General features: G+C 38.4%; 1 protein-coding gene across 2 annotated transcripts in view; it reads right to left on the bottom strand.

Moving 5' to 3' along the window:
• Positions 1–347: 347 nt before the first annotated feature.
• COL12A1 (collagen type XII alpha 1 chain) overlaps positions 348–16345 on the bottom strand; it is a 103616-nt gene continuing 87618 nt past the window's right edge. Inside the window, exons 58-66 of one of the 2 annotated variants that reach the window (XM_009275773.1) lie at positions 16184–16237; positions 14887–14940; positions 13702–13773; positions 7481–7516; positions 7305–7371; positions 5505–5693; positions 4365–4433; positions 3208–3378; positions 348–825 (exon numbers count right to left, since the gene is read on the bottom strand). In XM_009275773.1, coding sequence (XP_009274048.1) covers positions 644–825; positions 3208–3378; positions 4365–4433; positions 5505–5693; positions 7305–7371; positions 7481–7516; positions 13702–13773; positions 14887–14940; positions 16184–16237 — 894 coding nt within the window. In that variant the 3' untranslated portion in view covers positions 348–643. The remainder of the gene's footprint in view (positions 826–3207; positions 3379–4364; positions 4434–5504; positions 5694–7304; positions 7372–7480; positions 7517–13701; positions 13774–14886; positions 14941–16183; positions 16238–16345) is intronic. The other variant, XM_009275774.1, reaches the window with a different exon arrangement.

Raw genomic sequence — 16345 nt, 5'->3', positions numbered from 1 at the left:
TACAAACAAGGAGATTTCAGGCATTATTAAACTGTATCCAGTCGATACAATGATTTCAGCTACCTAATGTCTGTGGTGTTTAAAGGAGATGTATAAGAGCAGTATATGCTCTGCAAAGTGTAACTAAGAATAGAAGAAAATGACAATGATATTGGAAGGAGAGGGAAATTTTTGTTTCTTTTTTAACTAGATAATGCAGACCTATGATCTGACTGAACTGCAAACATGCATTTGAAAAAGAAGAAAAATGTAGAGCTAAAGCAGACAGTCCTTAGAAAATTTGCAGCAGCTCTGCGGTTATTTTTGTTTTGGTTTTTTGGTTTTCTTTTTTTTATTTATTCATTTTTACATTATTTTAATGAAAAGGCAGGACTGGGATAACTGAATGCACATATTGACCTGTACGCAGCCACTACAAGCAGAAGTATTTTACAAGCATTTCCAGAGCAATATGAAGCCCCTAGGCGCACACATTGCTATCCCCACATAAGCAAGATACAAAACAGGGGTGCGTCTGATATGAAAAGACCAGAAAGCTGTATTGCAGAAGAAATGATGCACTCTCCCTGTGTATGTCTGCAAATGCAAGTATAGCAAAACCAAAAACCACCAACCAAAAAAACCAAAACAAGACACAGATGTGTTACGGTTTTGTTTTTGCTTTTCTTGACAGCGATCTTTTCCAGCGCATGTGCTCAGGGTATTCTGGTGAATGCATTTCAACTCCATAGTCCTCATACTCGTCCTCTCTCCTTTCTGACTCCATAGGTACTATAAAGGGTTCACCTTCAGGTTGATAGGGTCCACTTTCAGGCACGTATGGTTCTGGTTGAAAATAGTTGTCCGATTGAACATAATAGTTATCGCATGTCTTTGAATCCACAAATACAATGAAAGTTAGTTTGTCTACATAATGTTAGTCCAATCTTATTTCCACATAATAAATATATAAATTAATAGTTCACTGGGGGTATTTTTCAGTTTTGCCAATGAATACTTTTTGGCAGTAAAATAATAAAAAGTTTGAAACTCATTTTGAAAGGCTTTGTATTTATAGTACACAAAACATTGCAGAAAGAGTCTTAAATTGCGCAAGGGACCAATTATTGTAAAAGAAAAATAAAACAAAACCAAAGCAAATCAAATAAAAATATTATTTTACAGCTACTTCAGTAAATCCAAGCACTGGACTTTATTTTAGACTGCGTAATTAGTAGAAGACATGGAGCGGGTAAAATGAATAGGTGGGTTTGGAATATACTAATTTTCTCTGAGAATGGGAAAGTAAGTGTACACGTAACTATCACCAGCGGCAATATACAGTACATGTCATTTTCTCGTGCTGTTCCTCGTAACAAACCGAGTTACAGCTGGTGCTTCAGGAACACCAAAAACTACAGCAAAACAGAAGAAAAATAATTATAAAACTTTGGTATTTATAACTGCAGTTACAGAATCCAACAAGATTACATATAAAAAAAGGCACATGCCCCGATTCAGACAAATTGGTAACAAGCAACAGACAGGTAGGTGTCATAAGTTGTCAAAGATGTTATCCCGGCATATAGCAAGCAGCAGCAGGCTTTTATGCAAAAGCATCACGTAGAGTTGTTAACAGTTTTTAGTGGATACGGTCCCATACAAATCATTTACAAGCCACAATTAGTTTACTATTTACATAAGTCATTTCTCATTTACCAGGTTAAATATGTCTCTTCTAATGGCATTACCTTTGCTGGTTAGTAGTTTTATAAGCCTCCTTCACCACTGAGGCTTTTGATGGTCTGGGTCTTTTTTTTAAAAAGAAAGGCTGTCTGTTTTATTATTGAAATGCAACAGGCTTAATGAATTGACATCACTGTCCTTTATCTCATTCACGAGTTGTGTTAGTAAAAAGAATCTCCCCATTCTATGAGACCAACATGGTTCAAAAACCATATCCGTGGTGAAATATCCATACGGACTCATTTTCTAATAAGCACGTGCGCAAACATCTCAGAAACAGGATTTTCATGTATTCAAACTGTAAGCAGCACTGGCGACTTAGAAAATGTGTTAGCCGAAACCTGAAACAGGTCAAAGATGATGTTAGTCTTTTAAAAAGTCCATCAGATGTGCAAAAACATACTTTCATCCAACTAAATACATAACAGTTAAGTCATAGGCATATATTTATATATGTATACATAGCTGCTTACTAGAAAGGAGAACACTGCTGAATCACAGGTACAATTTTCTTTCTTTTTCATTTAAATAAGAATTTTGTGTGAGATCTGCACGACCACCTGGCTCTTTAACCAGCAGCACTGAGTCTGCAAGTGTGTACATATATATATATATCTATCTCTTTTTTTTTCTTTTCATGGGTACATGCACAATACACTAACAGCAAACCATATCCAATACTAGTATCACATACACTAATTTTGAGATGTTGCAATGCATACATATTAATTTGTTAACAATACTGTGGTCCTGCAGGATCCCCATGTCAAAATATATTAGAATCTTTCCAGTCAGAAATTGGTGGCCGCTGTGACCCTTTCTTTTGATTCCAGAAGCAGCCTACTGTTTTGAGCTACATCACAGAGCGGAAGGCTGATACGACCCAGGGCTAATCAGAGACTCCATGGTGTTTAACTCAGTAGAAATTGTAGGACAGTGGTGTTTTTCAGTTGTCTGCACTGTGTCACTGAATGGATTTCCTTTGTGGAAAATTTTTATTTCAGGTATCAATTTTGTATAAAATAATCCTGACATTGCTCAAAAAGAGACACACGGAAATTGCCAACCACAGCATTCTTTTTATTTTTCAAGAGAAACATGGAGAATTCAACCTTGTTCTGAAGACAGTTGGAAGGGTTGGGGACGGAGGGGAAAAAAGAAGAAGAAGAAAATGGTCACTTAAATCCTATGAGCAACATTATCAACTACTAACCGTCTATGTTTAAAAAAAAAGGACTAAAATATTTAGTTACTACTTCCTATTTAAAGCGAACCACACATAACATCAAGTAAATCTGCATCAAAGTCCAAATGACTGCTCATATACCTGCACATTACAATGAGGCAGGCCTGCTCATTGCAACCATTTCCTCCTGATTCAGTATGTCCAGGCTAGCAGGACTGTCTCATGTAAAGCAGCTCAATATGAACAGCCACATCTGTGAAGGCTATTTAAGGCAAGTTAAGTTGTTCATAACCTACCTGGGAATCCTTGGCCATTATAAGGGATGCTAGCACACTGGGATGAATCACAATATCCTGGTGGCCCTGGGGGACCTCGAATACCCGCATTTCCAGGACGACCTGGCGGCCCTGGTGGTCCTCGTGATCCTGTGGAGCCTGGTGGACCAGTTCTAGATTCTCCTTGTGGACCTAATTTTAGAATTGAAAGATTGGGGGGTTGTTGTCTTTAAGAGCTAGCTTGATAAAACAGCTAACATTACTGCTGTCTAGACTACACAGTCTAGGCTATGTCTTTGGTGAGAAAACACTTGCACTTTGTTGCTAGTTGTTGGGGGTCAACAGAAAGAAAAACAAAAGAAAGCTAGAAATGTGACTCATCATTAGTTGCTTCCCTGTGTGTGGCTTACTTAAGGATTTATTCACAGAAATTGATTTTGTAAGTTTTGAGCCAAGTAAGAAACATCAATGAATTCTCTGGTTTATTTCCCCTCTGTGTAAGATACAAAGATCTCAAGGGAAACTACTAGATTAGACAAGCACATTGGATTTCAATTAAAATATAGGAGTACATTAATTCTTCTACCCTGTAGCCCCAGGATAGATGAGGTAATGTTTTTTTTGGAACCAGTCTTATTATGGTTAGCAGAAAAGTAAAGCTTAAGTAACTGGGGCTACAATTTGCTGCAAGCATCTTATGGGTCCTGTAATGAAAAACCATGTTTAGCCTAGTAAACTACAAGCAGAAACAAATGATGTAGCTGATTTCTGCCAAGGCATCAGTGAACAAAACTGCATGATGTCCAGGGACAATTTGTAGTTCTGTAATCACAAGTGAAAAATGGAACTAGATACTGCAAAAGTATCATCTGATAACGCTTATGAAAATATCCATCAAATATTTGGACAATGTATTTTCATGAGACACATTTGCACACAAGCAAGCATGCCAGATGAGTAAATTACAAGATAAAGACAAATACCTATTAGCCACAACCAAAAATCTTTCTAAATTGCCCTTTTTTGCAGGACTTTTCAGTAAACTCTAATACATGTCAAAAACATGAAGTGGACAGAGTAAAGCACGTTCATTCACCATATGTAGTCTGGTTCCCTATGAAGAAATGTTGTCTTTTTCTCCTACTTTTCTGTAAGCTGATAAAACAAAAAATATTTACCAGGTGGTCCTGGCAAACCTCGTGGTCCTTGAGATCCAGTCCCTCTTTCGCCTTTCTCTCCAGGCATTCCTACAGAATAATAAAAAAAAAAGCAATAAAAACCAAAGGAAGGAAATGACATCAATAAATATTTCTTCATGCTCTCTCATTGATATTAATATTTAGTTCCCATTATTTAATGTAACAAGGCTGGTCAAACCTTATTTTGTACAGATGTCCAAATATGCATTTGGGAAAATAATTTGGATATAAATATACTAACCTAAAACCAAAGTAGGATGCAGAAGTAATTTAGTGTGAATAAACTTTCTCAAACATAGAAAAGTCTTTGAGATACACCACAGAACCTTATTATATTAAACTACAAACAGGAAGGTATTTTCAAAAGCTTGCATACTTCTGCTATAAAGGATGCTTTACACTTTCTTAGAGACAGTTATGATGAAATAAGTTTAAGAAAGAGCAGAATTCAGAAATTCATTCTTCCTTGATTTTTTTCTAGTCTTTTTTAAAGATTATACTAAAATATATACTAGAAAACACAGCACTGAGTCTATGCTACAGTAGAGTAGCTGGAATAAGCAAAGGCCACAACATAGTACAGTACAGACACTCCATGTCATTGCAGTGATCCAAGGTAGCCATTACCATATGCTCAAACTCAGTTCAGAGTTGCTTCCCTCTCTCAGAGTACTGCAAAGAGCCAAGGATATAGACCTAATACTTTCAACTCCTTTTTATTCTTGGTAATGACTCATTTCCTCTCTTAATCAGAGTTCTGTTCTGCAAAGAGTTGTGTTACTCCAGACAGCCTTTCAAGATATAGCTGTTTAGTGCCAGAAGAGTTCTGAGAACATTCACTTTCCTGGGATATCCTGTGGAAGCCTGAGACAGCAGCCAAAACATTATACCAACTTGTGTTTCGTGAAACATGAGCAAGGGAGAGACAGAGCAAAGCACTGTCGTAATTAACCTTGTCCTCCAGAACATCAGTGTCCCTCAGGCAATCCAACTGACCTAACAGGCTACCACTAGGTATGGGCTTCCTAGTCTGACATGGTTAAGGGATCAGACTGCTCCTCTGGCAGCCACTGCACTATGTCCACTGTGAAATATACAGCTGCCTTGGAATTTACTCACCTCTTTCACCGGGTGGTCCTTGGACCCCAGGAGGCCCTGGGAATCCCGGTCTTCCTCCAGGTCCAGGATCTCCTCTTGTCCCAGCAGCTCCTGGGGGACCAGGTGGTCCTGGTGGCCCTGGCTGGTTACGATTTGAATAATAATCGTTCGGGATTTGATTCAGCATTTGATTGAACCGGCTCATTTGACCTTCAAAAGGGAAGAAAAATGGTTCGATAAACCATGTGAAATGAGTGAAAGTCTTCTATCAGAGTGGGAAGGAATAACAAATTCTCTCTCTTCATTAAATCCTACCCTTGCTCCCACTCAATAGATTAGGGGTGAACTACTACAAATTAGTTAGGAAGACTTAAGATGAATGTCTGATAAGAAGGCTGAACATAAATGGAGGAGGGAGGGAAGAAAGGTAAGGGGGATTCTGGAAACCAATAACATTAACAAAAATAATTTTAAAGCAATTAAAGTCACAAAATAAGCATTTGTTTACAATACTCTTGCTCTCAGAGTTCTATTTAGAGGTTGTTGCTACTCTGAAGAACAGAAAGGACTTGTTACACTTCGAAAGGTGGAGTATCACATTTCTATGTACTTTCAGAGCTCTGAAGCTACCACAAACACAGTATAAACTATTCATGTGTAGAGCTAGCAGCACACAGTCTATGAAGTCACTTTCTTAAGCCTGTAGGGTGCATAGGCTTGTACCTATATACCTTCTGCATACAGGCAAATTTCATTTCCAAAGAAAGGTGTCTGAACAAAAGCAACAGCGTTGTGAAACTGTGCAGAAAGGAGCCCTTAACAAGGGGCCACATCTAACCATACCCGATTAGTGTAATGTGCCAGTCCTAGCATAACCCTGAAGAGATGAGCTGAATATGAAAAAAATAAGGCAGGGATGTTCAAAAAAGCGATGCTAAGAGATCTCAGATAACACATCCTTATTCACAAGCTTAATACATTCATGAACATACTTTCCTTCCTCTGCGATGGCTAACTAATAGACATGTTTTAAACAGCAGCCATCACAGACATTTTAAAGGACATACTGTCCTTCTCCCTGTACACAAGCACTCTTAATGATCCAAAAGGTATGTCTGTTTACCTCAGTCAGCACTTACCCTTGTTATAGAAACAATATTAAGAACAATTTATGGGCACATTTGTCTCTGTCCTCCTCAGCAGGGCTACTGATAGCAAAAGCACTGCCTCAGGGACAGAAAGAAAGCCTCTGCAGAGAACATTTTCATGGGCTGCAGAGCTGCACTGTGTGGCAGTAGAGGACTGAAATTCAGTTTGGAGTCCTTATCCAAATAAGTATCATTTTTACTTGCATAGCACAGCTGATTCTGTGCACAGTGTTTACCCAACACTCATCTGTCTTTTCCTGCTAGCAAAGTACCTGCAGTGAGCATCCTTTTTCTCACCGACTCCTTCCTCCTGAAGATAAGACATGTTCAATGAGAAAATGTATATCAATTTTTATGACAAAGATAAAGTAATTTTGGACCAGACTGACAAAAGGACAGTCATCTTCCTTGTATAGAGTATTGGACTTGCATGTGCATTTCCAAAGGTCACAGTTTAGTTTATGTTCAAGCTAGCCATTTGGATCTGGCAAAAATTTAGTGCTACATTTTTTTCCACCAAATCATTGGCATTGGACAGCTACCAGGTCACTCAAGCTCTTGCTGTGCTCTGTGGCCAGTATCCCTCACCTTAAATTTAAACCATTGTTTTCTCTTTTAACAAACAAAGTAGTAAATTACTAGTATGAGAAAAAAAGCAAGCAACGCTGTTTACCATTTATCAGTTGTTCACAAACTTGTCTTGCAACTGCTCGCATCATGTTCTGAGAAGCAATGTCACCCTAAATAATCAAAACCAAAACAAGTGTTTTATTAGCAAGTGTCTGTGCTTTTAAAGACATAGTGCTTAATTAAAAAATATGAGAAAAACTGTGTTTAAAGGAGACTTACTCTGTCACCTTTTTCTCCCTTCATTCCAGGTGCTCCCTAAAATAAATACAGTAAAAATAAAACAGCTGAAGGATTATGTTATTCTGCCCCACCTATAGGTTTGAGACATGCAATTTTAGAAAACGTTTTGACTCCTTCAAGAAGACAGACCTGGTCCTCCTTGAACTTTACATTTCATTTACTTACACCTAAAGCAGGTGCCAGAAAAGACTGGACAAGCAGTGATCTTTTGTGTATAATCAAACACACTGACAGATGCAGAAGAAAAAGATCTGAAGGAAAAATTCAAACTAGGGCCAAAGAAACTGACATATTCTGTCACTGGGACCACACTGGCAATTTGAAAGTTGAATTTCTAGCATCACATTTGTGTAAATGGTGAATAGTCTTGTGTGAATTATATATGACTCTTTAATTTTAAGTCTTAAGCCAACTCATCATTGAAGAAGGTAAGCTAGGAAGAGTAACACATGTCTAGGAAGGGTAGCTGTCTCCTTGAACCCGCAAGAAACAGACCCTGTGTTAAGCGAAGAAGCGCTATGCAGAGATGACACATAAGATGGAGAGATATGCCATTAAGTGCTTATTCTATTTATAACGACAGCTTCCCTGATAATTCTCAACTATTTCTAGTCTTACAATAGCTTAGCTTGAGCTGCTTTATAATTATCGACATTTGCCAAGAGCTAACTTTTGTCTAACAGCAATTTCCATTTGCCTTTGAATACTCTAGTGGTTGTTGTGGGTTTTTTGGTTTTCAAGAATACTATGTAAGAAGCCAACAAGAAGGACTGATTCTAATTTTTATATATTTATGTGTCTATGGCTGGAAAAACATCAGATATACTCTAAAGATGTTTTTAAATGCTGAACTGGAGATATGCATGCACAATCTACTCTGCAAACAAGATTTTGTGTGTGCACCTCTCACAAAACATTTTGAGATTTTAGCCTTATGTTTGCATTCCAGTGCTAGCAAATAAAAGCATCAAGAGAGAGCAAACCATACTTTCCAAAGAAACTGTAATTACAATACTTGTTATGATAGATTTTGAAAGATTTTCAAAATAGACAGCAATGATCTCAGAAGGATGTTTATAACTTGCTTTGATCTATTTGACATGATTTTGGCCACAGTAAAAATTGCAGATACCCATTTAAAGTAAGTGGAGAATTAGATTCACAGTCGTTTGTTTTAGTCACTAGGTCGCCCTTTGAAAAATCTAAAAATCCGCAAAGTATTTTAAAACTATTCTTTTAATTTTGACATCGAAACACAAAAGGAAAAAGAAAACAAAACTGCATTTACTGCAAGACCTGCTTAGAGCACAGGAGCTTTGTTACTTAAGCAAAAAGAGGCTAGCATGAGTTCAAATAGATTTTCACTTGTAGCCTAAATTACTATTTGAACGTAAGGCATATTTCAAAGGTGAAAGACCAGTTTGGTCATCTGCTGCTCTGCATGGCTCTACACATAGTTACACATACATCCTAAGTATTGCTGCTTTTTACATCGAAGCATTTCTTTAAGGAGCCTGTTTATCACCATTAACAAAGCAAAGGCTAAGTGTGGGCTGCAGCTGTTTTTCATAACATTCCCACAGTACCCACAATTAATTTCAACAACACGAGACAACAAATCATTCCACAGAGGTCACAGCGGATAGAATTCAAATGCGGTGGCACTGTTTCATAGACTTCCATCAAGGTTTTGGGCTAACAAATCCCATGGCATATGTCGGGGTGCGAACTTAGTATGCTATCTGAGCTTCTCTGCAGCAGTGTTGCATACACCTAACCCCATGACGTGCCACAGAAAATATGAGGCAGCTCATCTATCAGTGAGTTAAGTAGTTGGCATACGGTACATTTGCATCATGCATAACAGATTGTTCATGCACAATTAATTGTACAGACTCAAATGAAAGATTTAGAATGCCGACACCATAAATGTGCCACTAGAATAAATTATGCCACCAATGAGACAGTTACTAATATGTACACAATATACTCATCAAACTGATGAATATTCTTTCCCTTCTGTCCTGCACTCTTTCATCTATATCTTTTCTTACTCTGTGAAGTCCACAGGGAAAAGGTCTGTCTTTCAGTTTTAGCTTAGCACAGCCACATGCTGTTTCAGACCATGGACTTGTAAAATGGCCATAACAACATAAATAAACTGTAACAATTAAGACCATCAGGGAAATATGACATTTCTATCTGTCATTCTCTAATAATTAACATTGTGGTAAATGCTGATGTACTGAAGCTCTAGAAGAGATGTAATTTGACTCTGAATTCAACAGACATTAACTTCTCAGTTATAAACTATCACATTTATCTGAAATATCCACTGAACAGAATTGGAGGTTTTTCACTTGCACTAGTCTAACACATGAAAAACTGGGGGAAAAATTTATTAACAAATTATTTGGTGCTTCTCTTTCTGTTTGAAACTTGGCAATTTTTGCTATTCTCTGAAAGTGTATTCATTTGAAATTATCTGCTGAGTACATACTTATAATACCTGCTCATTGTATTCTCATTCTTCCTAAGGCTTTCATAGTACAACCTCGTGTTGTTTTGACCGGAAGCAAATCACGCAGTACGTCTTCTTGTTTATTCATTAGGTAAGTGCAAGCATTAAAAATCAGACGTCTAGTCTACTATCCCAGGAATATTCTAATAATTACTTAAAGGGCCCTGTTCCAATGAATTCACTTGCTAGAGCATTCACACACAGAGCTATACACAGAAGAGAAAAAAATGAAGCAAACTTTAAATGTTCAAATCCTATATACTGTTTCTGGAACTATTTTTGCTGACCAGTCAAGAAAAGTTTTTCAGGCTGCCTTCAGCCACATGCCACGTTGGTAAGACAGGAAGGTGCTCTGATAACAAAAGCACAACATTGCTCCAAAGTATTGCCAACAAAGGTTTCCCAGCTAGAAAAATGCTAAGGCCATTCCTTAATTACAAGCGATACACAGTCAATTTTACAATTCATTTAAATCAAATGATCCTCATTCTTCAATTTGTGACCTTGCAAAGATACACTGTTTCAGCCTTATGATTGGAAATCTATAGGCTTTTCCAAACTAACTTTAATATTTGAAGATTAGAGGCTGACTGGCTATGTTAACAACAAGGTTCATTTCCTACCTGGATATTTTAGAAATATGATTTCCAAAAAATAATTACAACTGCAATTACTGAGTTGCTATTTGCATCTTCCTCCCACTTGGTTATAGTCTTCTTAAATTTAGTTTATTTTCTTTTAATAGACAAAAACGTGCAATTTAGCCAACGGCTTGCCAGCATTTTGAGAAGCAGCAGCTGCTGTTAACATTCTTTTTTGTTGATATCCTGCAATGAGGGAGCCACTTTGGGTCAGTGTGAGGAGAAGCTAGTTTATGCTGCATGTGGGATTTTTCTGAGCTGTGGGATGAAGGCTGGGGCTGCAGCAAAGTTCTACAGCTGAAGGAGGACAAAACAAAGGAAGTTTTGCTATTTTTACTTTAAAAGATAATGTGCTCAATTGTTTTCCCCAAAAGAATGTTCGCTCCCCACAAGAACCACCAGTTCGCTGCTCCCAAAGCAGCATCTTTTTGAGACTTCATCTGGGATGTCTGCATAGATGGATGCAAGATCAGTAAACACGTGGCAGCAGAGAATGGAAAATGCTCAAATACTGCATCTAACTCACAACAAACATCTCCCTTATGTGCTTGGGATTAACCTCTAAAGATTTTCACGGTCTATTTGGTCCTGGAGGCATCAGTCTAATAGTACCTTATATATAAAACATGAATGCCTTGCACTATTTCCTGAGGACCTTCTAGATCAATAAAGTCAGACCTTGTTGTCACAGAGTCTGTTTTATAAACAAGACAGCTCTACCTTAAGACAATTTAGTCTGCCTACCCATCCATTACCATTTTCACTCTCACACCTATAAAACAACAATACAGGAACTTTTCTTCTCTGATAGTCCAACACCTTCTATTTTCCATTACATTTATTCACAGAAAACATATCAATTTCTTCTTGAGCTAACATCCCCTTTTAGCTAAATGACTCTTTCTTACCCTTGCTGGTTGTTACCCTATGATATATGTACAGACTACTACCAAATTCTCACTCTCTGTTTGACCAGACAGAGGACAGATATTTTAGTCTCCTCTAGGATAGCCAGTGCTAAATTCTCAATAGATTACTGACTCATTTGTGTTCTTACTGTTCCTTTTTCGGTCATTTTGTTACTACACTGAAAAAACACCTAAGTTTCTCTTGGAAGTACTTAGAAGCAGATTATAAAGTCAAATTTCCTATTTCCATGAAAATTCAGTTAACACTTCAAGTATCAACTTGTTCTACTATAAGTACACATTGAGGTAGAGAAATGTTTACAGCCACATTCGTGGTGTGGTCTGCCTCAGCTTAGCACATTAGTGGTATTTAACACGTCAGAAAAGAGCTCCAATCAACTGTGTTCACTGAGAATGTCTTTGCAACACCAAGGCTCCTCATAATTTGCAGGTACCTGTGTATTTTTTGCCTGGGGTGTAATGTTCCTTGCTTTGTAGGGGTCTTTCACCTGACTTGCACTGCATAATACCAGCAATACAAACTGTTCAGGTAGAAGAAAAAATGGCAGGATCTGGTCAAAAATTATTTACTCCTTGTATTTACCAGAGACAATATGAAGCCTCGTTATCTTTCTCCAGGACAGGAAGTTACAAATTCAGGCAGGCCTGAACTATGATTCATGACACTGCAAGTTGCATTTGGCCATAAGGCTGCACCTTTTGCAATTCTAATACTGGACACAAAGGAAAGTGTTGAAATTCTGTCCTCCAGGAGTCTGATAAAACATCTGTGCAAGGTGCAAGCCAGAATTCCTGCTGGGATCTGTTCTAGAAACATAGGAAATGGTAAATATGATGCACAGTGTCCCATTACAAGAAAGTGCAATAACTGGAAAAAAATGGACTTCTAACTGAAAGGAACTCTTAAGATTAGAGTGTAGGAGAACTTACACGTGGTGCTTGGACAGGAGTTGACTGCCTTGTTTTGCAAGAGCATGAAACGGGGCTTGTAGCCAAATTTCCTTCTGTGCCCGTTATTTACCTGCAGAAGATCTTTGCTGCTGAACTGGGTCAGCTCTCCAGTGTCCCAGGCAAAGGAAAACTCAGATACATCTGGTAGTTTCAAGCTCACTTGTGAACAAACCACAGCACCTTGTGCCCTGGCTATATCTATTAAGCATCTGACCTGGCAGCAACATCACATTAGCAATGTATGTCTAAAGGCAGGAAAGCTTCAGTGCTTTCCTAAGGTACTCAAAGTCCTCTACTGTAAGGAGAAATGGGATCTATAGGCTGGCAAATGCAGACCAAATTCAACATGTGTATGAGAAAATGACCCAGCTTCCAGGTGCTCCTGGGAACTTCCACTTCATAACCATCAAGCCGCCCAGCCTACTATATATTCTTCCAAATTATCCAGCTGTCGTATACACAATGACATTGAAGTGGGATGGAAAATTCTGGCTGATTGCCAGACATTAAGGTACAAGTAATGAATGACTTCCCATTTCAATTGCTGTCTCCACTCCTGACTCAAACACCATTTCTCACAGATCCTATAAATGAATCAATTCAAATTTCTCCTGAAACTGTTGGTGGGAGGCAGCACCTCCTGCTCTTTCTCCCTGTTCAGGATGCACTTTAACTTTAAAGTTTGACTAGAACCCACAGAAACCAACCCCAAATAATTTTGAAATCACATTTTAAAAAACACAAAATGTTTGCAAAACAGAAGTGATTATGTAATATTACCAAAGATTGTCCACTTTCAGCAGTGTGCCACTTTTTTACTACACACACACACACAAATCTAAAGACTTTCCAGTCATTTTGCTGACCCAGTTCTTCATGCTTATGCAGTGTAGGAATATATGTCTTGGCACATAATAGCCTACGATCTTTTTAGTGGAAACCAGAGACCACAATTTCCAGCCCCAACTATTAAACTGAGCAAAATGACATACTGTAAAAATAAAATTGTTTGAAAAAAAGGCTTGCGGTCTTAGGTCAGCTCCACTGTATTAACCACTGTCATAAGTGCAAGACAAGTATTTAAAGCAAGGAGAAGTCTCATATTCATCAACAGACTGTAATTTTAAATTTCATACTATAAGGGTATCATTATCTTACTGGTGTCCCACGATCTCCTGGCTTCCCTGGTTTTCCACTTGGGCCAGCAACTCCTGGAACTCCTGGGGCACCCTACAGCAGAAGACATGTAAAGTGAATTGCAGAAATCCACAACGGCCTAAGTGCTAATAAGAAATGTGATATGGTATTGAGTGCAAAGCAATACTGAAAATGGCTCCTATCAGGTTTTTTTTTCTGTTAGGTACATATCAGGTTTGAAAACTTTCCTCCAGGAAAAATAGTTTGTTTCTTCATGGAAATGTGTCCTTATACATAACACCACAGTTTAACAAGCATTTCTGAATCTAAAGATGCAGAGAGTGTCTATATGTTTTTGGTATCGCTCTTAATGACAGATTCCTAAAGGAATACAAGACAGTTTGGCCTTCTAACTTCATCTAGCAGGTCTGTGATCCATGTAAAAGTCCACAACAAAAAGTCCATAAAAGTCATTCTACTGATACCAGATAAATATGAACAAATAAAAGACCAGTGTTACGTTATAGGCTCACCTGCACACCCACGAAGGAGCACAAGAAATACAATCCCGGGGGAGTGGGGGCAGCCCAAATAATACCCTGCCCTAGCGACTCCTGTCTATATAAATATACGTGGTGTAAATGTGTGCTCTGTGTACGTATGCCTACTGAGAATACATCTTCCGCCTCACTACTGGTTGGACCTGGTAATATGGAGCTGCAGTAACTTGCCTATCTCAGGCTGTCTGACCCAGCATGATATGTTTTTCTCTAACAACCAGCACCTTTTCTAACATGGTCCCACAAAACAGAATGAAGTAGCTTTTTAAGCAAAAACTAATCCTCAAATACTCGTCAAGAAAAACTTGTATTAACAGTGTTTGTTTTCACCAGACTACAAGTAATAAGCTGATTGGTTTCAGTAGACCTATCTATGCATATAAAGATCATGTCTAAAGAACCAGGTAAACTGGTTCTTCCCTTATTTACACTGGCAGAAATCAGTTTCAAAACCACTCATGAATGTTTCTGAATACATGCTTTACACAGCTGTCTGCTCACCTTTTACTGTGATTTTCCCAGATCCATTTAGGATATTAAACAGAGGGTCCATTTCATATTTGACAGAAACTGAAAATGTCAATGTGGCTCTCTCTTGGGTCAGGTCTCTTATTTCAGAGTATATCAAAGACAAAATTATATTTACCGCTGGTCCTGGTGGGCCTCTGGGACCTGTGGGACCATCTTTTCCTGTGAAACCCTATTCAAAAACAAAAGCATGATTAGACATTAACCTAAGATTGTAGCCTGATTAAAATGGCCTTTAAGATTATATAATTGCAATACTCCTGATTACTACTAGTATGTACTTTAAAACCTATCCACAATGTAAGTTATAAAAATAGCTATCACAACTAATGCTGGAGAAGGCTATGGAACAATGAGCTTCAGCCAATTTAGAAGATGTTCAGCTGCTGTTGATTAACTGAAGATGGAATGAGTCTCTCTTAACATTTTTAAGAAAAGGAATCATTGTTCTATCCCAGAGGAGCAAGATCTCCCTTTTTGCTGTTCTCTCACTCACAGATTAGCTGGAAAATCTGAGGTTTCTACTTAAATGAAGAACAACCTCCCTCTCAGATACATCCTCTGCAAGAAGAGATGCTGAGAAATCCCATTTCAACAATCTAACGTAGCATTCACAAATTAACATTGATGGTCCATGGCCCACTAATGACCCACCAACCCCATGGTATGTTCTTTGGCAACTGGCTATCACATGGTGGTCTGTTTTCATTTCTGGCTATCAACTCCCACTAAAGGATAACTATAGATGCATATATCAGCTATTAATTTTGACTGTAAAGGTAAGTCCTTTCAGGTGAGACCTTTCAGTCATCTCAAAGGTGATATGCCACTGTGAAGACAAAAGAGAGTTGCTTAGAATTAGAAGAAAGGGATTGCAACAACTCCACAATGAAATACCTGTGTGCATGTCCATTATGAAGACATTTCAGAATCCCCCATCCAAAGAAAAGTTCTTAGCTCAAGACAGTCAAAGTTTAAGGAGCAAACTTGACCTTCACAGTAAGAATAGCACAGACAGATTCTTTACAGATATGACATCTCCCAGACATTGAGACAAGCAGAGTTTCAAAGGGATCCCCTGGAGCAGCAACAACAGTGTGTGGAAGGCAGCAGGGCTGAGTACATCAGCAGAGCCCTGCTCAGTGGACATACTGCCCTACGGGTGCAGGCATCTGAGAACCCAGTCAGGAGAGTGAGCAGTGCAATTTTTACAGAAACTATCTGGCTATCCTATGGCTATCTGGGCAGGTTTTCACCCCCAGGTTTTTCTAGTCCTTCCACTTTTACCTCTCTAGGTTGGATACTGATAAAAGGACTCCTTTTGAATAAGCATTTGAAAACAAGAAGATATGATAAAGAAGGGGTGGGGGGAATACTACTCGGTCTTTTCAGAAGATAAACTGAGGAAACCTTACCCTTTCACCTGGAGGTCCCATTGGGCCAGGTGGACCAGGTAAACCTGGGGTTCCCTAGAGGGAAAAAGAATGATAAACTGTATCCACGACAGAACAAACATCACTGCTATGTTAATCATCCCAGTATTTATGCAGAGATTTAAATATCTACCTGTCTTCAGT

This window comes from Aptenodytes forsteri, unplaced genomic scaffold (genome assembly GCF_000699145.1).
Source record: "Aptenodytes forsteri isolate BGI_AS27 unplaced genomic scaffold, ASM69914v1 Scaffold256, whole genome shotgun sequence".
In the NCBI taxonomy this organism is placed as follows: Eukaryota; Metazoa; Chordata; class Aves; order Sphenisciformes; family Spheniscidae; genus Aptenodytes; species Aptenodytes forsteri.
This window is presented reverse-complemented; position numbering and strand designations above follow the sequence as displayed.